This window comes from Eulemur rufifrons, chromosome 14 (genome assembly GCF_041146395.1).
Source record: "Eulemur rufifrons isolate Redbay chromosome 14, OSU_ERuf_1, whole genome shotgun sequence".
Lineage (NCBI taxonomy): Eukaryota > Metazoa > Chordata > Mammalia > Primates > Lemuridae > Eulemur > Eulemur rufifrons.
In genome coordinates this window covers 33129618-33153101 of record NC_090996.1, presented here as the reverse complement: position 1 = coordinate 33153101, position 23484 = coordinate 33129618, and the positions used below count along the sequence as shown (strand labels likewise).

The following is a 23484-nucleotide window of genomic DNA, read 5'->3' as shown; positions in this document are numbered from 1 at the left end:
ACAACCTCTATGATTGTTAAGTTTGAGAAGAAAGCAAGGTGGGAGCAGTTTCGTGTAGGATGAGGCACACATCTGTGGGCATAAATGCAGAGGGGCGTGTGCAGACACTTCCTTGGGGAGGGGACCAAGGAGACCCAGGCACAGGGGAGGGAGGCAGGCCCATAGCGCTCCCTTCTGCCTCATCTGCATCTTTACCATGTGCATGTTCTGTCCCCAAATTCTTTTTTTAAAAGAGATACCATGTTCAAATTTCATTATTCAAAAAGTTCCCACCAATAAGTGAGAAAAAACCAAACTATCCAATAGAAATTTGAGCTGAAAACAAAGAGACAATTCATAAAATACACATGGCCAACAAATATTTTAAAATGTTCAACCATTCGGCCGGATGCGGTGGCTCACGCCTATAATCCTAGCACTCTGGGAGGCCGAGGCGGGTGGATTGTTTGAGCTCAGGAGTTTGAGACCTGCCTGAGCAAGAGCAAGACCCCGTCTTTAACTAAAAATAGAAAGAAATTATATGGACAGCTAAAAATATATATAGAAAAATTAGCCGGGCATGGTGGCACATGCCTGTAGTCCCAGCTACTCAGGAGGCTGAGGTAGGAGGATCGCTTGAGCCCAGGAGTTTGAGGTTGCTGTGAGCTAGGCTGACGCCATGGCACTCTAGCCTGGGCAACAGAGTGAGACTCTGTCTCAAAAAAAAAAAAAAAAATGTTCGACCATTTAATAAGTACAAACCAAAACGAGATGCCATAATTCTCTCACCAGATTGGCAAAAACTTAAAAGACTAATTTAACATCCAGGGCTGGTGAAGATGTGAGAAAATGGGCACCTTCATACATTACTGGTGGGAAAGACAACAGAAACAACCTTGTCAGCAGGAATTTGCTAGGACTGCCTGAATTCTCCTCCGTGGATGTTTTTAGCAGCTTTATTGAGATATTGTTCACACACCATACAGTTCACCCAGTTACACTGTGTAAGTCAATGGCTTCTAGTATATTCACAGAGCTGTGCAACCATCACCACCATCAATTTTAGAACATTTTTATCACCCCAAAAAGAGATCCTGTACCCTTTAGCCATCACCCCCTCCCCAGTCTTCCCATTCCTCCCTCCCTCCCCAACCACCAATCTACTTCCTGTCTCCACAGCTCTGCTTATCCTGGACATTCCACAGGAATGGGATCATATACTATGTGTCTTTTGTCTGGCTTCTTCCACTGTGCCTAATGTTTTCACAGTTCATTCATGCTGCAGCATGCTCAGGGCTTCATTCCTTTTTATGGCTTGATAATATTCTCTTGTATAGATACGTATTTTGTTTAGCCATCCATCCAGGCTGTTTCCACTTTTTGCCTATTATGAATAATACTTCTATCAACATTTGTGTACAAGTTTCTGTGTGGACATGTTTTTAGTCCCCTTGGGTATATATCTAAGGAATGGAATTGCTGGGTTCTATGGTATCTCTAGGTATAACTGTTTGAGGAACTGCCAGACCGTTTTCCATGGAGGATACATCATCATACTATTCCCCTCAGCAGCACACGAAGGGTCTACTTTCTCTACATCCTCACTAATATTTGTTATTATCTGTTTTTTTCATTATAGAGACCCTACCAATTATGATTTGCATGTCTCTCTGTCTGATGACTAATGATATCAAGCATTTCTTTTCTTTCTTTCTTTCTTTTTTTTTTTTTTTGAGACAGTGTCTCACTCTGTCACCCAGGTTGGAGTACAGTGGCATCATCATAGCTCACTGCAACCTCAAACTCCTGGGCTCATGCGATCCTCCTGCCTCAGCCTCTGGAATAGCTGGGACTACAGGTGCATGCCACCATGCCCAGCTAATTTTTAAATTTTTTTTTTTTTGTAGGGACAGATTTACAAAACACAGGGACTACAAGCCAGCAGCTGTGCAAGCAATTTTTTATGTGCCTATTTGCCACTTGTTTATCTTCTTTGGAGAATGTTCATTCAGGTCCTTTGCCTGTCTTCTGTCTTTTAATTATCTTTTTATTAGGACCTATTAAGTTTTTTTTTTTTTAAATAGGGTCTCACTGTGTTGCCCAGGCTAGTGTTAAATTCCTGGCTTCAAGTGATCCTCCTGCCTCGGCTTCCCAAAGTGTTGGGGTTAGAGGTGTGAGCCACTGTGCCCAGCAAGGACCTATTAAATTTATTTATTTATTTTTTTATTACTTTTGTTTTTGTTTTGTTTTGTTTTGTTTTTTGAGACAGAGTCTCGCTCTGCTGCCCGGGCTAGAGTGAGTGCCGTGGCGTCTGCCTGGCTCACAGCAACCTCAAACTCCTGGGCTCAAGCAATACTACTGCCTCAGCCTCCCGAGTAGCTGGGACTACAGGCATGTGCCACCATGCCCGGCTAATTTTTTCTATATATTTTTAGTTGTCCAGATAATTTCTTTCTATTTTTAGTAGAGACGGGGTCTTGCTCTTGCTCAGGCTGGTCTCGAACTCCTGAGCTCAAACGATCCACCCACCTCGGCCTCCCAGAGTGCTAGGATTACAGGCGTGAGCCACCGCACGCGGCCTTGGACCTATTACATTTAAAATGTGAGCACCAAGCCAGGCGCGGTGGCTCACGCCTGTAATCCTAGCACTCTGGGAGGCCGAGGCGGGAGGATCGCTTGAGGTCAAGAGTTCAAGACCAGCCTGAGCAAGAGCGAGACCCCGTCTCTACTAAAAATAGAAAGAAATTATATGGACAACTAAAAATATATACAGAAAAAATTAGCCGGGCATGGTGGTGCATGCCTGTAGTCCCAGCTACTCGGGAGGCTGAGGCAGGAGGATCGCTTGAGCCCGGGAGTTTGAGGTTGCTGTGAGTGAGGCTGATGCCATGGCACTCTAGCCCGGGCACCAGAGTGAGACTCTGTCTCAAAAAAAAAAAAAAAAAGAAAGAAAGAAATTATCTTTAAAAAATAAATAAATAAATAAAAATAAAATGTGAGCACCAGCAATGCCTCTTGTAGAAATAAAACATAAATAACTGCAAGTGTACTAAAGCTGCGTATAAAAGGATAACTGCAAAATGTTGGAAATGAAACTTCATTAATCGTGACACAGAGTATACATGCAATACTGTACGAGAATAAGACATGTATGGTATATTAAATCATTTTTTAAAAAGTTACAGAACAAAAATACATGAACCTCTTTTTTGTTCAAAACAAAAAGCAGTGTGTGTGCAGTTATCTATAAACACAGCTTTAGACAGCAGAGGAAAAGTCCTGGGGAGCTCTTTATCAAACCAAGAGGGTATCTTGGGGAGCAGCAAGAGGAGGTTTAAAAACATGGGACAATCTCTGCTTTCTTATTCTACATGTTCCTAAGTGATGAGATTATGAGTGCTATTTACTATTTAAAATATTTTTCTGAGAGCAGTGAGTGGGTGAGTAAAAAATTTTTTTTTCTACACTTTTGAAATAATAGCATTTTCAAAATCATTACAGGAATAGGTGTCTATTCTTACTCACCACTGTATCTCTAATGCCTAAGCACCACTCAACACTTGGCATCAACAGACACTCAATGAAAATATACTGAATAAATAAATGAAGAGCAGTTATTTTTTGTGGAAAAGAAAATTCTGTTATAGTTTACACTTCAGTAATGTGATTCCCCATTTGCTGTGACTAAATTACAAGCTAATAAACCGGGTCACTTACGTGATTCAGAAAATACTGCACGATTATTTCATGACCAGCAGCAGCTGCTTCCATCAGAGGAGTAAACCCATATATCGGCTCCCTGCAAGACGACAGCCAGTCAGATGGTTAGCAGAGAGAAGTTCTGCCAGGCAGAAACGCCCTATTGAAGACAAAACCTGGCCCACGCACCCACCACCTATCCCTAGGTAGAGAGAGGTCTCTCTTTTCCCTAAGAATTACCGAGGTGAGATAAGAAAAGTTAATACAACAGCTTCATTAACTCTTCTGGGGTTTATCCCAGCACTGGCCTTTTGTCCTGAAGACAGCTCTGTCTCCCTGTCTTCCCTCCTTCTGGGCCGTTCCCACCTGCTATCACCTCAATCTCTACTTCAGTCATGCTCCAAAAGCAGCTCCGGCTCTTCACTCCTCACAGAGAGCTAACGCCTCCGACCCACCTATCCAAATCCTGGCTTTCGAGTTCAACATCCTCCAAGAAGCCCCTCCCGAAGCTCAAGTGCAATAGTCTAGCTGTCTGTGCTAAGCTTAGTACTGCGTCTTATCTTTGGTGCTTGCTCATCACTGACTCAGCGTTGTGTGTAGAGGGCTTCCCCACCCTTCCTTGTTCATGCTGATCTAGAAGTCAGGACCCACGCTAAATGCTGTTTTTAATCCATTCTAAGATACACTTTTTTCACATTTTAAAATCTCTGAAGTCAGAATGTGTCTTTAAATCACCAGGTGAGTTGACTTTTAATCAGTAGCATTTTCTTTCTTTCCTAGTGGCATAAAAAATTATGACGTGTCTTGTAACAGATGACATCAGCCAGGGGGCTGTGCACAGTACCAGGTGGATGCTGTGTTGCTGCCTGCTGTGTTGAAAGAGGATTATTACCATGACACGCTTTAGACAACAATATCACTTCCAGCTTATGAAACTCATGGTTGGAGCCTGGCACGGCAGTGCACACCTATAGTCCCTGCTACCCACAGCTACTCGGGAGGCTGAGGCCAGGAGGGTGGCTTGAGACCAGAAGTTTGAGACCAGCCTGGGCAACATAGTGAGATCTCATCTCAAAAAATTTAAATAAAACATAAATAAATAAAAATTTTAAAAAATAATAAAATAAAACTTATGATAGTTTTCAAAGCATCACCTCACCAGATATATACAAAAGGTGGGAGAAAGGAAGAATTAGCACTGAATTCGTGTCATTTAAACACCATGTGCTGCGGCCAGCCCCTGGCCTATGACACATGTAATTCTTCTAATAGCTCTGTGAATGTGGGCATGGCTACCCAGGTTGTCAGATAAACAAATGAAGCTCTCAGGGCCTGAAGAGATGCACCCAATGTCGCCTGGAAGATAGGTGAAAAGTTCTGAGCCTGGGTGGGACTCTGTCCCTTCCACCCCTTTGTCCAGAAGCCCTCATGCTGAGGCAGGGGTGGCCCTGAACTCTGGTCAGCTGCCTAGAGCTGCCCTTCTTAGCGTTAGAAGAAAACCGGCCCACTCCTATGGCCACAAAAGATGTGGTGATCACCTCACGTTGGCGTTTGCTCCATTGTCCAAAAGGAACTTGACCACCTGCTGGTGCCCGGCACTGGTGCAGTGGAAGAGGGCAGTCCAGCCTTGAATGTCCTTCATCTCTAGCTCAGCACCTTGCTTCAAGAGAACACAGAATGTGTGTTACAGCCTCGTCTCCTCTGCGCCGGGCAGGCGCTCTCCAGGCCGTCATGCTGAAAGAATCAGAAGTGATTACACGAGCACACACGCACGCTGTGGCCTGCAGTGGTTCACGTCTCTGTCAGAGCGGCTGGGGGAGCCCCTCAGGTTTCTGGGCCTGAGTCCCCTCGTAGCTCACCTGGAGGAGAAAGTAGGCGATGCTCTCGTTGCCACAGCTGGAGGCCAGCATCAGTGGAGTCTGCCCTTCCGGGGTCGGCACATTCACACTCACCCCTGCCTCGAGCAGCAGGTGCACGATGGTATCGTGTCCAATGTAGGAGGCATACATCAGCGGGGTCCAGCCACCACCATTCTTCTTATTCAAATCTAACTCTCTCCTAAACAAACGCAAGATATGCTAGACACGCCCAGCCGTCTCACACGTGGGGTTTACCAAAGCTGGTGGCAAGTCCAGGCCCAGCGGAACAAGTTGACAGGAAGCAGAAGTTGTCTGCCACCTTGGCTGTCACTGGGGTGGGGGGCAGGCAGGCAGGGAAATGCTTAAAGTTTCTTGTATGACTGCCTTTGTCTCCCTCCTCTGATTTCATATTCTCGTCTGCCCTCCTCCTAGCCCAAGACCAGCAATTCAACTCTCTTCTTTCACACCACCAGCTAGCAAGATGGTACTCAACCAGGGGGTGTTTGGAGAAGTCTGGAGACATTTTTGGTTATCCTACCTGGGGAGGGAAGAGCTACTGGCATTTAGCAGGTGGAGGCCAGGGATGCTGCTCAACATCCCGCAGTGCACAGGACGGCCACCCGCCAGCAAAGAATGCTCTGGCCTGGACTGTCAGCAACCAAGGCTGAGAACCCTGACCTGAGTCTTGGCCACCTACCACTAAGTGACCAGAGTCTGCTAGTCCGCTGCTGGGTGGAGAGGGGCAACAAGGAGAGAGGAAGGGACTCGGACGATGGACAAGTCCCACTAATTTCTCCTTTGTTACCTCACCCGACAGAAACATTCTTGACAAATTTGTTACCAAGAATCCTGTATTTCCATTAAAATTCTGAAAACGCATTTTCTTACAGGAAAAAAATGTGGGCTTCCTAGCCCAGACTTTGGGGTTAGGGTAGGGAGTTACAGTTTAAAATAACATCCACTCCCAGGAGCATGTTGCACAGTTAACGCCTCATGGGCCTTTCCTCTTCCATAATCCTTGCCTCCAGAGGCGGCAACTGACCATCAAACCACGAAATCTGTGCCGCTTGTAGGATACACACATTAAGCTACACCAGGCAATTACTCCATTCACTAGCATCTTCCACTGACTCTGGGATGCACGCCCAGGCAGCCGTTCCAGAAGGTCCTGATCCTACCAGGATGCAGTGGCAGCCACTGGCTGGGGGAGCCATGTGGAGACGCCTCCTGCAGTGAACCTGAACGGACCCAATTCATCCCTATACTGCTTTCCTCTGCGCAGCCGTAAACCATCTCTCTGAGGCTCTCTGGCCTCCCCTTGACCCCCAATCCTCCCTTCTGTTGCCTCCAACTTCCCTCTGGCCCTGGTCTGTGCTTACTGTCAGCAAGCCTCCGTCTCAGCTAGTGTCAAAATCTCGTCAAAGGCTTGCTTCCCCTCTGTTCCTCCGTGGAGTCGTTCTGGACTATGTATTTTATTATTAACAGCAGGACACCCAAAGCTTTGAGAGTCTGAGAACTGCAAAGGAGCAGAGTCACAACAGCAGTCTTGGTGAGCCTGTGAAGGGACGTGCTGACTGCATGCCCACAGGAGCACCACCAATTACCGTTTCCCGGGGTGCGCTGGTACCCCACTGGCCAGGTATGTCTCAGTAAGGGCCTATGACTTGGGAACCAGAGACCTGGGATTCAACGAGGCTTTGCTTTGGCTCACCAGGAACTGGAGAAGGCACACAGAGGTATGGACAGAAATCGCTGCACCAAGTTATCAAATGAGAAATGGGAAACAGAGACAGCATAAAGTATGGCGGAACACAAAGGGGTGGAGATACAGAGAGGAGAGGACCCCTTTTCCAAAAATTACATTAAGTATCAGATTGTACTATGAGCAAGACGCAGCCATGGGCCCTGCCATGGGCTTTTCGTTGTATTGGGACTTATTATTCCTATACAGACTAGTAAAACGGCAAGTGGGCGGTGAGGTTGGGAGGCCACCCCCAAGGGGAGCTAAAAGCCGGCCTCTCACATCCTTTGTGGCAGAAGAGGGATCGAATAAACCCTCCTGGGAAAGAAGGCCAGGGCCGTCACTTTCTAGCATTATTTTTGTTTTGTTTGTTTTAGCATTTCTGCAATCAGTGAAAACCATAAAATTACTCTGGTTAAAGTAAACTATAAATTAATGTTTATAGGCCTCTGATTAAAGTTTAAATCACCTTTTTCTTCCTAGAAATAAAAACTGCCTTCTTTGTCAGTGCCCAGCATAAATCACTACTGACAACTGCCTCAGACAAGCAGGGTTAACCCACCCCACGGACACTAAACATGCACAACTGTGGGCGGAGCCCCATCACAGGGGATCTGAAGCCGCTGAGATGCTACGTAAGACGTGAGAAGGAAGCTCCCCGAGATCTCTTACCGCTGCACACATTCCTTCACCACTTCGTACTGGCCGATGGACGCAGCCGTGTGAAGATCCAAGGGCACGTCCAGCTCCTCCTTGCTGACCTGCGCCCCCAGCCCGTGCCACATGGACAAGCTGCGGTTCAGGAGTTCCGGCTCGCTGGCCTCATCGCTGAGCTCAGACATCACTGCGGAGGGAGGCCCAGGCGTCAGGTCTTTCCTTCCTGTTGTTCCAGGGGATCAACGGGCTGGTCATACTCCAGCCCTCCGTAGGCGGCTACGTCACTAACCTATCAGACTGCTACGCAACGCAGTCAACCCTGGGACTGACTTAGACAATGTTCTTCAGTTAAACAGTGTATGGTCTGGGCAGCTCCATCACGCTAACGCTGGTGAGCTTGACACCAGGCAGAAAAAGAGGAGCATGTGTAGTGAGTCATTAACTCCCGTGTCCATTTTCCTGCCAATATCCATAGGCCCCAGATCCTAAAAGGGCGTTCTCCAGGAACTCTAGGACCCTGAAAACCTCTTGGATGGGCAGTAAAGAAATGCTAATTGGGTCTTTTGATCAAATCAGCTCCTGGGTTTGGTGGCAAAGAACCCTAGATTGGGGGTTAGATCAAAATTCAGCTCTGCTACTTAGCATCTCCAACCCCAGTTCCTCACTGGCTAAGGAGGCCATGATATCTCACAGCTGCTGTTTAAACACACGGAAGAACAGATAAGCTAAGGTGGTACATTCATACGATGGAATGTTACACAGCAATAAACACCACACAAGAAAGAATTTCAAATACATTATGCTAAATGGAAGAGGTCATTCAAAAGGGTGCCTCCTGTGTAATTCCTTTATGACATTCTAGAAAAGGCAAAACTAAAGGGCTGGAGGCCCTGACAGCAGTTCCAAGGGATAGGGTCGGGGACCTCAAAGGGGCAACAGAGGAAATTTTGGGGGTGACAGACCTATTCTATCTTGACTGCGGTGGTAATACGTGACTCTATGCATTTATCAAAACCCAAAGACCTGAACACCAAAATCAACTTCACTGTATATAAATTTTACATAAATTAATGTTTTTGAAAAAAATGGAAAGAAAGCCCCCAACACAGAAGGATGTGGCTGGTGGTACTCAGCAAATGTCAACTGAATAGGAATCTACCCATGCATTCCTTGAAAGCGGGAGAGATAAGGGGGGAAGCAGGATAGGCTGGTAAATTGGTGAGGTGACACTTTCCTTGCCATGGGAAAATACCATCAATGGCACACCAGGAATCCTACCCAAATCAAAGCCAAGTCATGGGCTTCCTAGTAGGATCCTAAGGCCTAGCAGTGACAGGAAAAAGTGTAGAAAAGGGAGCAAATGAGAAAACAAAGGAGGCCTTGTCACATTCAGATGACCTAGAAGTAACGTAGTAGTTTATAGATGCCATTAGAACCTCAGTTTCTACCAAAGAACACTTCCAAGCCCAAGGTGACAGCCAAGATGGCCAAATAAACAAGCCACGAATGTGGGAGACAAAGACTTTGCAGGCCTTTGGTGAGAGTGTGTGTGGGTCTGACAGGCAGTAATAGTTGGGTATAAAGCGTCTTCAGCTGGCAGAGCCTGAGAAAATGCAGCCGCCTCCCCGAACAGTCCTGGCTAACAGAGCCTCGGTAAGAATCCACGATAAACTGAGTGTCGGCTGAGGGTCCCTTCCAATATCCCTGAAGCCTTCCTTGGGCATGTCTCTCCTGCTCCCAAGGCTCCCCCAGGGTGGGGCCCACGTTCTCTCTCCATTTATTGGGCACTCACATGTCTGACACCCCAAAGCTCTGAGGGGCAATCAGAACCAGACCCAGCCTCCAGGAGCCTATGTAGGGAGAACTTGAATGCCAGGGAACTACAAAGCTACTGATTTCCTTTATCACCCTGCCACATGACAAACACTCCCCAACGATGGGGAACCCGTTAACGAGATGACTATTCTATTCATGCATATATTTGAACACATGTAGAAAGTTTTCTTTGCATTTCGTTTCCAGAACTTATCTTCAGGAAGTAGCACTGGGGATGAGACCGTTTAATTTTCACTTTACCTTTTGTTTCCGTCCATTTTGTAAAATGCTATGTTGCCTTTAAAATAAACTTTAACTAAAAAAAAAAAAAAATGCTGCTGGTGGCCACTGCCACGCCCACGGAGGAGGTTTGGCCCGGGCATGGGGAGTTAGGGCCACCCCGGAACTGCAGCAGGGACTGTGGTGGCGCAAAGCTCGCTCACAGGCCCCGTGGCGGGTCCCCAGCCAACAGCCCGAGCACCTACAGCCACAGACACTTCTCGACACCTCCCTCGCAGGCATTCCCCACACTGACCCTACAATGTGCAGGGCGTTACCGTCCCCGCTCCACACTTACAGAGGCGGAGGCTCGGAGTCATTGAGCCACGCGGCGAGCAAGCGAAGGGTCGGACGCCCGAGGGCCGGGCCCAGGCGGGCAGCAGGTGCCGGCACCTGGAGGAGCCCGGACGCCACGGAGCCTACCTGCGCTGGGCCTCGGGCCTCGGGCCTCGGGCCGCCCTTGAGCCGCCGCCGCCGCCGCCGCCGCCGCCGCCGCCGCCGCCGCCGCGCTACCGTCCCCAGGCCCCGCGCACGCACCCACGCCGCCACAGCACCCGGCCCTAGCGGCCTGGCTGCCGCCCCGGAAGTAGTTATGGGAGGGCGCGGAGCACGCCGGGACGCTCGCAGGTCCACGCCGGGGCAGCTCCCGGGCGCCGTGGAATTCGCCCGTCCCGCACCACGACCTTCCGGTCAGTTTGCCCAGCTCGCTGAGTGATGCCCGCGGTAGCCAATAAGCAGGGTATGTTCTCCCTGTTCCGCCCCCTCACCGGCAAGGGGAGCCAATCCTGTTGCAAGAGAGGCAGGACACGCCAAGTCCCGAAAGGGGAGCAGGGGAGAGAGCGGCCGGCGGCCCAGTAACGTAAGGTTCTGCTGAGGGGGATTTGAGGCGGGTGACGGCCTCAGTAATCGCGCCGCGGCCCGACCGGGCCAACGCGACTGGAGTGACGCGCTGGAAGCTGTTTATAGCCCTGTCAGGACCGCGCAGGGAATGGAGGCGGTGGCCCGCGGTGAATGGCCAAGGGCCTGCCGCAGCTGCAGAGATCAATGTCAGGAGTTGGACGGGAGTGGGGAAAACAGGCTGGGCGTTGGGGAGAGGAAGGGCAGTAGGCTTTCCGTTTTCCCAGCTTTAGGTTTTAAAAGCACGACCTGGAAAGCCGTTGGCGTCTGGTTGCCATAACAACCGGCTGCCTCCTAGCAGGCGAGACGGGGCGGTGTCCTGGGGCGGGGCTAACGGGCTGCAGCCAGAACAGGGCCGGCAACAACGACCTCGCCTCCTGGGAAGAGCAGAACTCCAAAACTTGGTCTTCAGGACCCTTCACTGGCCGGTCCGTTTTCACCACAGATGCCAGCAACTGACACCTTCCTTCAAACGTGTCGGGCATTTTTCACTCCTCTGAGCCACTGCACATGCACTTCCCTTTGCTGGTAATGCCTTTCCCTGCCCTATTGCCTTGTCCCCCTGAAGAACTATCAGAGTCTCTGGTGGTCCCCTTCACCTCGGCGATTCTGCTGCCCTATGAAATACTGTGCCCTGAATTGCAGAACAGAGCCCCAGTTACAAAAAACATCCCCTGGTTGGTGTACCAGATGTGTCCCCACCGCACTTGCTCCCAGTTCAGGATGCACCAAGCATGTGCCCTCGGTCCCAAAAGCCCCTGCTGCTGCCCTGCCTTGGGGTGAGGGGCCCTGAGTGCAAAGCCAATGCCAGCGAGGACTGGGCCAAGGCGGGGCAGCACTGCTTCCCCGTTTTATAGGCCCCGTGGCCCTCCGGCTATAAAGGTTCTCCAGACACTGGCTCTGCAGTACCATCACCCCGTATCCCGCAAGCCCCCTAGCCCCTGAGGAACAGGACCATCTTCTTTTAGACTCTGAGATACAAACGTACAGTGCAGTGCCTGGGTACAAGGGGCTGAGGGCATAAGGTGAGTGATGACTCCAAAATGTCCGTAGTCTGTTCCTTCGTAAGGGGTAGAAAAGGGTAGTGCGGCTGGAAATTCCCCCTAACTGATTCAGATTCTATCTTTGCCATTTACTCACCTCTCTGAGCCTACAAAATGGCGATAATAGTATTACGTTATATGGGATATATTATATAACATCCATATATCATTATGTATCATCTACACATATTCTACATATCATGTGTGTATATCATACATCAATACATATATCTGTATATTATCATATATGCCATTACATACATGATATACAGGCTCTACTGTACCACGCATACACACAGAGTGCCTGGCACTCAGTTACAGGAGCTTGCAGAACCAGAAGGAAGCTGGGGTAGGGGTCGAAGTCTGCCAGTCTGTTTTCACCTCCTACAGCTGGTAGAGGCTTTGAAAAGGCAGCCCTCACTCTCCTGACCCTTGCTGTCTGGACTCCCCTACCTCACCCCGTGTGCTCCGCAGGGCTCCTTGGGTGATGGCGCACTGAGAAGGCATCTGTGAGCCAAGACCCCTATGGCATCCAAAGACAAAGATGTGGCACCCTCACATGGCTCTGCCTGGGCCTCCCAGGCGGGGCCCTGGGATGCCATCCTCCAGGCCGTCAAAGACCAGCTTCCGTCTCTGGACTCAGACTCCTCCTTGGTGAGCAGCAGTGTTCTTCCTGGGTGCAATTGTCCTTCCTCCCATGACAGACATGATGCTGACCAAGGACAGCTTTGGAGCGAGCACTCCTCTCTGCAGACTTCTCCTGCTGACTTGTGGAGTTTGTTTTCATTTCATTTATTTATTTATTTTTAAACATTTTTCCTTTTTTTTTTTAGACAGAGTCTCACTCTGTTGCCCTGGCTAGAGTGCCATGGCATCAAGCTCACAACAACCTCAAACTCCTGGGCTTAAGCAATCCTTCTGCCTCAGCCTCCCAAGTAGCTGGGACTACACGCATGTACCACCATGCCTGGCTAATTTTTTTTCTATATTTATTTTTAGCTGTCCAGATCATTTCTTTCTATTTTTTTTTTAGTAGAGACGGGGTGTCTCGCCCTTGCTCAGGGTGGTCTCGAACTCCTGACCTCGAGCGATCCTCCCACCTTGGCCTCCCAGAGTGCTAGGATTACAGGCGTGAGCCACCGCGCCCGGCCTTGTTTTCATTTTAAATCATCTGAAGTTGGGCATGCTGGCTCACCCCTGTAATCCCAGCACTTTGGGAGGCTGAAGTGGGAGGATCAGTTGAGACCAAGAGTTCAAGACCAGCCCAGGCAGCATAGTGAAACCCCATCTCTACAAAAAATCAAACATCAGCTGGGTTGGTGGCACACACCTGTAGTCCCAGCTACTTGGTAGGCTGAGGCAGGAGGATTGTTTGAGACCAGGAGTTTGAGGCTGCCGCGAGCTATGATGGCACCACTGCACTCCAGCCTGTGTAACAGAGCGAGACTCTGTCTCTTAAAAAACAAAAATCAGCTAAAAAAAAAAAAAAAAAACCAGCTGTGTTTTCTGGGTTCCTATTTCCTTCTTTATCCTTTCCTCTGTGTTTATCATAATCTCTGGATGCATGTGTTGGCACTCAGCATCCTCAAGGACCATTTCAGTGGTGGTTCTGACCCTGACTTATAACTCAGCTTGGCGTGATGCTGCCATGCCAGGCATTAACGGAGCACCTGCTGTATTCAAGGCCTTAGGTGTGGCAAGTACTTGCAGAACAAGGAGCCCTGAACTCACCTCCACGAGGTGGTGCTGCCGAGTCCATTTCTAAATCAGCAGCAGGAAGCAGCGCATGGCAAGGCTCTGTGTGGCTCTCTCCAGATGTTCCTGAACTGCAGGGCTGGGCAGGCTGGGCCAGAAGTGAGGGTGGAAGGCGGGGAGGCCAGGGCCCTCCAGGCTCTGCCTGCTGCTGTGTAATCCGGAGCCCTCTCATTTGTCCACAGTCCGACTGTGGGGAAGAGGAGCTGTTCATCTTCCAGCGAAACCAAACCGCCCTGATCCCAGACCTGTCGGAGGAGCTGGCTGAAGACCCTGCCGAGGGCAATGAGTCCAGGACCTGGGTCACTGCGGCTGTAGGGTCCCCTCCTGAGGTCTGTGGGACACAGAAGAGAGTATGTGTGTGTGTGTACATGTCTCTCAGTAGACACTAAACAGCAGGGAGGGTCTACAATGGTTCAAACCACTGGTCTGGCATTTCTGTGACACTCAGTCCTCCTTTCTCCAAGTACAATCCAAGGTGTTCAGGTGCCCAACATCCAACCGCCATACACCTCCATCTCCCAGGGAGCCCAGCACACTTAGGGCCAGTGAGGACTGGATTTTCTGGCTGATTCTGCCTCCTGCTCTTCCTCTTATCCCTCCTGTCCTGTTTTCCACCATGGCACCCTGAATAGCTCTGGCCACAGTCACAAATGCTTGTCCATAAATGTCTGTCTCTTGACCCAGCTGGCTCCCTGACTGCCTGGCTCCTCACTGGTATCCTGGGCATCTGGTGAGTAAACGGCAGCTCCCTAAACATTTGCTGAATTACTGAAGGCTACAGTGGGGATCACTGGGAAGAAGGGGCTCCATTCCATAAATGCCTGAGCAAAGGCGAGAGCTGGCACCCTGCGGGGAGTGGGAGGAGGAAACACAGGAAACAATTAGAAAAGGAAATAGCACACTCTTCAGTTAGGGCTGCAGTGGGAGTAATTGCCAAAAGTCAGAGTGAATTTTCCATCTCTTGTCTCCTATTTCCCAGGTAAGACCAAGAACTTTACCTAACGTTAATGGCTTGATGCTTAAAATTAACTGCTGCCTTTATAAATAGAACCCATCCATCAGCTTTCATCACCTGGCCCCAACTGGTTAGACCAGTTCAGCTCTTCTTGATGTGGTTGTGGTTAAATGTCCTGTTTCCAGTGAAAACACTGGAGGCTCTAACCCACTTCCAAAATGGGGGCCAGGCCGCTCCCCACTCCGGATTCCCCTGTCCTGCACAGCCTCTGCAGCTGCTTCAGGCAAGCTTTAGGAGCTTCAGAAATGGCCACAGCCTGCTTCTACAGCACATAAATACAGGTGCCTGAAGTCAAAAGGCAGGACACCTTCCCAGCCCCACTCTCCTTGTAACACCTGTAAAGCATTAGGAGAAACAAAATTGAATTCCCTAAGGCAAAAAAGATGAAAAAAGTTCTTATATGCTGATGTTTTGTAGCAGCACATTTACAATGCCAAAAAGTGGAAACCACCCAACTGTCTCTCAACTGATAAATGGATAAAGTAAACATGGTCTATCCATGCAAGGGATTATTATTCAGCCCTAAAAAGGAACAAAGAATTCATTTATGCTACAAAATTGGATAAACCTAGAAAACGTGCTGAGTGAGAGAAGCCAATCACAAAAGGACAACTATCATATGACTCCACTTAGGAAATACCTGGAATAGGCCAATCCAGAGACAGCAAGCAGATGGGCGGTTACCAGGCGCTGGGAGAGGAGGAATGAGGAGTGACTGCTGATGAGCACAGACTTTTTACTGGGGCAAGGAAAAAATTTTTGGAAATAGACAGTGGTATTTCACAACATTTTGAATGTTATGAATGCCACTGAAGTGTACACTTTTTTTTTATTATTAGAGACAAGGTCTTGCTCTGTCACCCAGGCTGGAATGTAGTGAGTGGTGCCATCACAGCTCAATGCAGTCTTGAACTCCTGGGCTCAAGAGATCCTCCCACCTCAGCCTCCCAAGTAGGTGGGACCTACAGGTGCACACTACCACTTCTGACTAATTTTTTTAGAGATGATGTTTTCCTATGGTGCCCAGGCTGGTCTTGGACTCCTGAGCTCAAGTGATCCTCCCACCTCAGCCTCCCAAAGTGCCAGGGTTACAGGCATGAGCCCCCTCACCTGGCCCAAACTGTATATTTAAAAATGGTTAAAATGTAGCCACGCCTATAATCCTAGCACTTTGGGAGGCCATGGCGGGAGCATCGCTTGAGCCCTGGAGTTTGACACCAGCCTGGGCAATTTAGCAAGACCCCATCTGTACAAAGAACAAAACCCAAAAAACTCAGCCAGGCACGGTGGCGTGAGACTGTAGTCCCAGCTACTTAGGAGGCTGAGGCAGGAGGATCACTTGAGCCCAGGAGTTGGAGGCTGCAGTGAGCTATGATGATGCCACTGCACTCTAGCCCCGGCAACAGAGGGAGACCCTATCTCAAAAAATTAATTAATAAAAATGGTCAAAATGGAAAATTTTATGTTATATGCAAATTGTACTATGAAATAAAATTCCCCGAAGTATGTTTCTGAGGCTGCTAACTGAGGACACCTGTTCTCTCGATAGCCAGTGCTGGTGCCTGTGGAATGTCCTGCAGAACTCGGGAGTGGATGGAACGCACGGACCAAGGATTCAGCCTCTCGGGAAGGAAGGGGCCTTGGTGGGCCTTTTGAGAGCAGTGGTGAGATCTGCTCTCTTCTTACGATGGCCGAGGAGACCCCCAGGTGGCAGGAAGGCAACCTTGGGAACATATCCTTCCACACCAGGGGATCCCAGAGTCCTCCCTGGGGCCTGCAGGGAGAAGCCACCCTCTCCCCACATGAAGGAGACCCGAAGGCAGAGCCCACGAGCGCCACCTCACAAGGTGCCGTAGACCGCAGGGCCCTCCGGCGGGAGAGAAGGAAGCTGATAGAGAAGGACATACTCCACAAAGTGCCCTGGGGTGCCCCGGAGCCCGCCTGCACCAGCCACAGCGGGATGGGGGAGCTGCCCTGCCAGGCTGCACAGTCAGCCCGCAGCCCAGGGACGCCTCCAGAGGAGCCTCGGGCAGGACCACCGGTGCTCTCCCTCCAGGTAGGCGGCTCCCACTGCCCGGCTCCTCCTCAGGCCCGCACCCTGCCGTGCACCCTGCACCCTGCCGTGCAGCCACCTTCCAGTGCACTGGGCTAGAACCAGCTGGCCATGGGGACTGCAGGCCCAGGGTCCCAGGTCCACAGGCCGGTTCCACCTGTCTCAGTGGGTGGGGGTCCCGGTAGAGAGCGCATCCTTGGGGAGAGGTAATGAGACCGCGGAAGAACAAGCAGAACGCAGCCTTCTTTAAGAAAAGAGAAAAAGAATATTAACCCAGTCAGTGCACTGTAGATTAAACATATACAGCCGTGCACAAACACAGGACCGGACTCTGTACAGTGTAGTTCTCAGTGGTGAAGCCCCCAGTCTCATAAACTTGTGAGCGCCAGTTACGGGTGGATTTAGGACGCTAATGAGGGAACCAGCAGGATGAAGAGCTGGTTTAATGACATTACGAGAAACTGGAATTCTGTAAAGCACTGGGGGGAAAGGAAGGCATCAGAGATAAAATTGCTACATTACATGTAAAACGGGTCAGTGTCCTGTAGGGCAACAAAACTGTTATCTTTGGGGTCATCTTGTCTGTGGGACAGAAGTGAAACCATCACAGGTTCTCAGTTTTACAAAGTTGGAAAGCAGGTGGGCCCTGGCCAATTGCACAAACCAAGTTACTTTCCTCCAGAAAAGGTGGGCACGTTAGAAAATGCTCCAGGCACGATGCTGAAAGGCCATAAAATTCTCCTTCTGTCTTATATACAAATTTTGGATAATTTTTCTTAACAACTTGGAGAAATCTGGCACTGAGGTATACATAGAAGTCATTTTCCTTACTGCTTAAATAAACCATTCTTTCCTTTCTCTGCTCACCCCTAAAAACTTTTATTTTTCCTCACCTATAGAGCCGCAGAAGTTGAAAGGTCACATACAATAAACATGAGTCCTTGACTAACGTCCTCCCTCCTCCTCATCACACCCGCTGTGCCCCTCGAGCACTCTCTGCCAAGTCCTCCAGGGTCAGCATCTGCCTAGAACAACCTGTTTCTTAAAAGAGCACAGCTGTCTAACCTCCAAATATTTTGAGTATGAACCTAAATAGTTTTAAAACGATACAGGGTTTCTTTCTTCCAGGTCAAACAACATCTTTGTTCCAAAATCAAAAGTATTGACCCAAAAAAAGCATAGGAAGGAGGTGACAAGAAATGCAAGCCCCGCCTTAGTGGAGGCCTCAGTCTGTAACGGCAAGGGCGGGTGAGCCCATTTACAAATACATCTAAACCCTGGTTTCTGCCCCACAACATCCCATGACGGTCTCCACTGGTCACAGCAGCTGGGAGGCAGACACTCATGCCTGCGGCTGCCTCGTAACCTCTGGTTTAATTATTTCAGCAACTTGAAGAGTGGGATTTGGATTACATCCTCCAGAGTCTGGCGGGGCAAGAAGACAACCAGGAAAATCAAGCACCTGGAACCGCGTGGTGGGCAGCTGACCGCTGCCAAGTCCAAGGTCTGACCTCGAACACGAGCCCAAGTGAACCCCCACTGGCAGCTCGTTCCTGGGCCTCTCAGTAACAGAGGCCTGTGGCCACGATCAGCCCTGCAGCCGCAATGTCCTCTCTGCTTGCTCAGCCCCTCCCTGTCCCGTACTCTGATGTGCCAGTCCTTGAAAGACTTCCTTCATTCACTGACTCAACACATATGTGATTGCCTGCTAGTCACCAGGCATGGGCCAGGTCTAGGGGACACAAAAGGGGCCTTCAGACACAGTCCCTGCCCCCTGACCCACACCTCTTCCTCCTCCCCTTCCTCTTTCTTCCTGGGGGAAAGTCAGTCCTGCCTTTTGTGCACCTCCAGTCAGCTCCTAGGGACACTCCTGCTTCCACTTGACACCCCATTTAAAAAGGAAGGCTAAAGATGTCACCACTGTCCCCGCACTTGTGGCTTTGCTCCCCAACCCCTCACCCCCCAGTAAGGCCTACAAAGGTGAGTGGAGGCAGGCCTGAGGCCCAGGAGCAAGGACAGGTACAGGGTTTCCGCCTTCAATCCCAGAGCAAAGGCTCAGCCATGACTGACAGCCCCTGTGCTGCTTTAAACATAGTTTTGTTGGTTTACAGTTCACACCCCTTATGGCAGGCTGTGGAGAAACTGACTCCTCTGTAAGGAGTGCGTGTGCGTGTGCGTGTGTGTGTGTGTAACTGGTACACCCTACGTAACCCTTTGATCCAGCTATGGCATTTCGACAATCTTTCCTACACATTTAGCCTAGTGGGTAAAGATGTGTCTTCAAGGATGTTCATTGCACTGTTGTTTTAAATTGTGAAAAATTGGAAACAGCCCACATTCAATACAAATCCAGCTATATCAGTTCTACCGCAGAATGCTCTGCAGCTCAGTGAGGGAATCTATGTTAACGTGGAAAGAAGTAATATATAAAATGAAAAAAGTTAAGTTAGAAAAATCTATAGAGGATGATCCTGTTGCTATAAAAAAAAAAAGTGCACAGAACTGTTAATTATGGTTACCTCTGACAAGTGGGACTGGGGCGTGAGGAGGTGGGACAGACTTTCAACAGGAAGTCACCCCTACTTCACCAGGCTCCCAAGCCACAGTCCCTGCTGCGCAGGAGGTGGAGTCCCCCTCGAGCGCTGAGTCGTGAGAGCTGGGCTGGGGGCACGATACACATGGCTCAAGCTGCCATAAGCCAAACTCGGCCGGGTCCCCACTGAGCAGCCTTCTCTCCTTTGGCTGTCCTCAGACCACTCTATGCCGAACGCCCAGGACAGGCTCATGGAACAGCTGGCCCTCCTGTGTGCCACGCAGCCCAGAGCCTCTGCCTCTGCCCGGAACTTGCCTGCTGACACACCCCAGGACACCAAGGAGCAGGAGGCTGGAAGCAGGTGGGACTTCTCAGTCATGGCCCCTTTCGTCTCTTTAGAACTGGCCCATGGTCATGTGGCATTGATTGGGCTTCCTGTGGGTGGGACACTTGATGGGCATCTTCATTTAATATCAAGAATCTGACCAGGCAGTTACTTCTATTAAGCCCATTTTAGAGATGGGGCAAGAGACTCAGAGAGGTTCACTCTTCCTGGACATAAATGGCAGAGCTGGGACTCCAGCCCCAAGGTACCCACTCTCTCCTCAAACCCCATGGGAACGCTCCCTTCACTACCCTCATGGCCTCCCTGGGAGTAGAAAGGTTGTCACATGACCTTGCCCCTCTGGCCACAGTTGATTGGCCCAGCCCTGGGCATGTGACCTTAGCCAGGCCAATCAGAGCCTTTCCCTGGGATTTTTCCAATCTCTGTGTAGGGAGGAAGGGCTATGGCAGCGACCCGTCCTGCCGTCTGGAGAAAGGCAAGCTGGGGGGAGGCAGAGATGGAGACAGGGACCCCTGCCCCCCAACACACTTTGGTTGTTCCACCCTTTTTAGGAATCTGAGAGCCAATGAATTCCCCTTTTCACCTGAGCTAGTTGCAGTGGGTTTTTGTGCCTGGAAACCAAAAGCTCCTGATAGAAATGGCTGGACCCACACTGTTCAATACAGTCTCCATAGCCACACGTGGCCACTGAACACTTGAAATGTGGCTAGTGTGACTGAGGAACCAGATTTATTTTACTGATTTGATTTGAGTTAGCTTAAATGTAAATTTAAATAGCCACCCGTGGTAAGTGGCAACCATACTGGACAGCACAGATAAAGAGCATTTCAGTCATCACGGGACAGTGCTGGCCTAAATCTGGAGGGCTGTTCTGATGAATAAAAGAGCAAACGCTTTGAGTGTGTTCTGACACACAACGGGCCCTCACCGGGTGGCAGCCACAGACACTGTGACTGGACAAGCCCAGCACAGGTCACAGAGAAACCGCAGAGAAGTGACTTGACAGCCCTGCTCTTCTCATCTCAGATGTGCTTCAAGGAAGCTGGGAGCCCAGGCCAAGCCGGGCCGGAAGCTGGCCGAGGGCACAAGGCGCAATACGGAGCCTCCCACCATCTTCATTGATCTGCGGCAGATGGAGCCACCAGCCCACCATTTCCTGGAGAGGTACACGCAGTGACAAACCCTTCAGCAGATTTACCACTTTGCAAAGTTGCACAGTGGTCCATGAGGCCTCTGGCAGTTCCTAATGGGGAGAAACAGGGACTTTGAAAAGCTTGGAACAATGCGCAGTTGCTTTTAGCCCAGAACTGGGCCTGGCCACCAGTCCCACTTGGTACCCTGCAGGGAGGGAAGAAGAAGGACAGAGGACAAACTTCCTCAGACTGAGCTCTATGTAAACTTTGTCTAGGCTGGAGCACATCGCCCTGCACCCTCCCTCAACACTTGGCCGGAAGTCCAGGGCCCTTTGGTTTCAGCTGCTGTGCTCTGGCTGGCGGCCACCCTCCTGCCTCAGGTCACCAGGGAGATCCAAGCACTCTGAGTCCTTGGTGGGAGTCAGGCCTGGCTGGGGCACTGGGGCACATCAGCAACCCCATTTCCTCTCCTCCCCAGCTCCAGCTCCAGCTCCTCAGACAGTGAGGAGGAGGAGGAGGAGGAGCCAGCGGCTTTGGGAGACCAGCATGGCCCAGCAGAGAGGGCAGCTCCTTCCTCCCAGGGCCCACGGTAACTGCAAAGGGGCCTCCCTTGGGGTGTCCCAACACTGCTTTCCTCAGCAGTCCCTGACCTGGCACATCTAACTGTGCTTTCAGCTCTGTGTCGTGCTCCCTAAGGGCCAGCACGTGCAGGTCTGGGGTGGGGGTCTAGGAGGTGGGGGAAGGTAGCCCGTGGGAGCCCATCTGGGGCCCAGCACCCTTCTCTCAGCCTGGCCTGCTGTGCCTTGGACACCGAGGACACCCTAGCTCACTCTCGAGGAGGGCTCAGTACATTTTCTTTCTGAAAATTAGCTCCTCAAATTGATTTTTCTCCCTGCTACTGATGGCAGTGGAAGGGAGGAGAAAGTGTGGTGAAGTGATGGTTGCTAGCCAGAAGCAAACTGCTTGGGTGAATTAGAGTGAAATGTCAAATGCAGAGGCAGCCCAGGCGCGAGCTGTGAGGGAGGCCCTACGCTGTGGCCACAGGCGAGTCACGTGCTGTGGCAGCACCAGCAAGTGCGGACCTCACCCAGCTCGCCCTCCCCGTGGCATGCGACGAGGCCCTACGGCAGAGAAGGGGTGAAGGGTCACTGACAAGCATGTGCGGAGCCTCTGCGAGGGCTGGAGGCTGCCGCCTCTTCCTGAGCGTCTCGAGGGCGTGGGAACCTGCTGCCGGAAGCAGTCTAGCCTTCCTGTCCGCGTCTGGCCATAATGCGACTTTTTCCTTCCCTTAGCAATGCCCCTTGGCAAGGCTATGCTTTCCTCAGGGCTGCGGAGTCGAGGTTAGTGTTAGCCAGGCAAGCTCCTTCTCCTGGTCCCTCGGCGACGGGCACCAGGACGTCTGTCCAGGCCAGGCCAGTTGAGCACCTGCGATGTGACCCCCAGCTCTGCAGTCACACACCCTGGGCTCACATCCAGGCTGCTCCCCTTGCTGCCCAGGGAACTTCAGCCAATCACTCACTCTCGCCAAGGCTCTACGTCTTCACCTGGAAATGGGGACAGTTCTAGCACCTACCTCAGAGGATTCCAGAGTCAGGCACACAGTCTCCAGGAAGTGGGGGCAGCTATTTTGCTGGCCTGGGCTTTAAGATGGCTAGAATTTTCCCTCCCACGCTGACTAGCAAATTAGCTCAACTCCACTGGAGAGTTCTTTCGATAAGAATGGCACTGGTTCTCATTTCTTTCTAGAATTATCCATCAGTTGGGTTTAACCAACTGAAACCTAAACTCAGAGATGGAACTCAGAAAGGGTGGGTGATGTTGTTGAGTCGCCTTTCCTGTTGGGTGGGAGCCTTGGGGGACTCTGGAGTCGCTCTTGGTGAGCTCTACCCTGTGTGGTAGGGACTTGCTCAGCCACCACACAGAGCAGGGGAAGCCACAGGTATCAGCTGTCACGCTGGCCTCCCACCCATCCGGCAGTTGCCTGAATCACATTTTTCTCCCGTTTTGGTGGCCTCCCACCCGGAGGGGCGGCCTCCACGGGCTCTGGCTGAGTGTGGTTTTACTGTGTCGCAGGAACTGCACTGGGAAGAGTCAGCTGCTTCAGCAGCTCAGGGCCTTTCAGAAGGGGACGGCCCAGCCTCAGCTGCCCGCCAGCGAGGGCCCCAGCGGCCAGAGGGCTCAGGCCTGGGCAGACTCGGCCGGAGCAAGAACCGGGAGGAAGCAGCATGTGAAGCTCTGGGCCGAGGGGCATAGCACCCAGGCCAGGCTCCCAGGAGGAAGTCCCCAGGCCCTGGGGGACGCTCTCGGGCCAGCAGCAGCAGGGGAGGCCCTGGTGCCTCTTCTGGGCCGACCGTAGATGCCTCAGTGAGCGGAACCTGAGGAGCAGGCTGCAGCGGTCTGGCTCTCCATCGATGCTGGGCCCTGGCGGTCCCCTGGGTCTCCACTGCGTCCACTGGCTGGTGCCGTTGAGAGACAGGGACCCTCAGACCCTGGCAGAATTCAGCCTCGCACTTACGAGCAAGGATCCAAATGCAGACTTGTATGTAAAACAGGACAACTCTGGGAGACGCGGTGGCCTGACCTCAGCGAGACAGGAGGGACGGCAGGACAGCAGCTTCTCACCTTTGTCCATTTCTGTATGTTTTTTCTTTAATGAGCATCTATTATTTTCATCATACAA

The 23484-nt window shown here is 50.9% G+C and overlaps 2 protein-coding genes across 4 annotated transcripts in view; one reads left to right on the top strand and one right to left on the bottom strand.

Moving 5' to 3' along the window:
• ANKS3 (ankyrin repeat and sterile alpha motif domain containing 3) overlaps nt 1–13119 on the bottom strand; it is a 26879-nt gene extending 13760 nt beyond the window's left edge. For 2 of the 3 annotated variants that reach the window (XM_069486973.1, XM_069486974.1), the window contains exons 1-5: nt 10328–10584; nt 7951–8122; nt 5538–5736; nt 5217–5338; nt 3697–3778 (exon numbers count right to left, since the gene is read on the bottom strand). In XM_069486973.1, coding sequence (XP_069343074.1) covers nt 3697–3778; nt 5217–5338; nt 5538–5736; nt 7951–8122; nt 10328–10349 — 597 coding nt within the window. In that variant the 5' untranslated portion in view covers nt 10350–10584. Of the gene's footprint in view, nt 1–3696; nt 3779–5216; nt 5339–5537; nt 5737–7950; nt 8123–10327; nt 10585–13051 lie in introns of those variants that run through there. The other variant, XM_069486975.1, reaches the window with a different exon arrangement.
• On the top strand, nt 10867–23484 carry DNAAF8 (dynein axonemal assembly factor 8). Its single transcript, XM_069486976.1, has 9 exons — nt 10867–10888; nt 12444–12623; nt 13907–14053; nt 16289–16795; nt 18179–18296; nt 19545–19686; nt 20698–20835; nt 21283–21393; nt 22878–23484. The coding sequence occupies exons 2-9, from the start codon at nt 12495–12497 to the stop codon at nt 23158–23160; spliced, it is 1575 nt and encodes a 524-aa protein (XP_069343077.1). The 5' UTR covers nt 10867–10888; nt 12444–12494; the 3' UTR covers nt 23161–23484.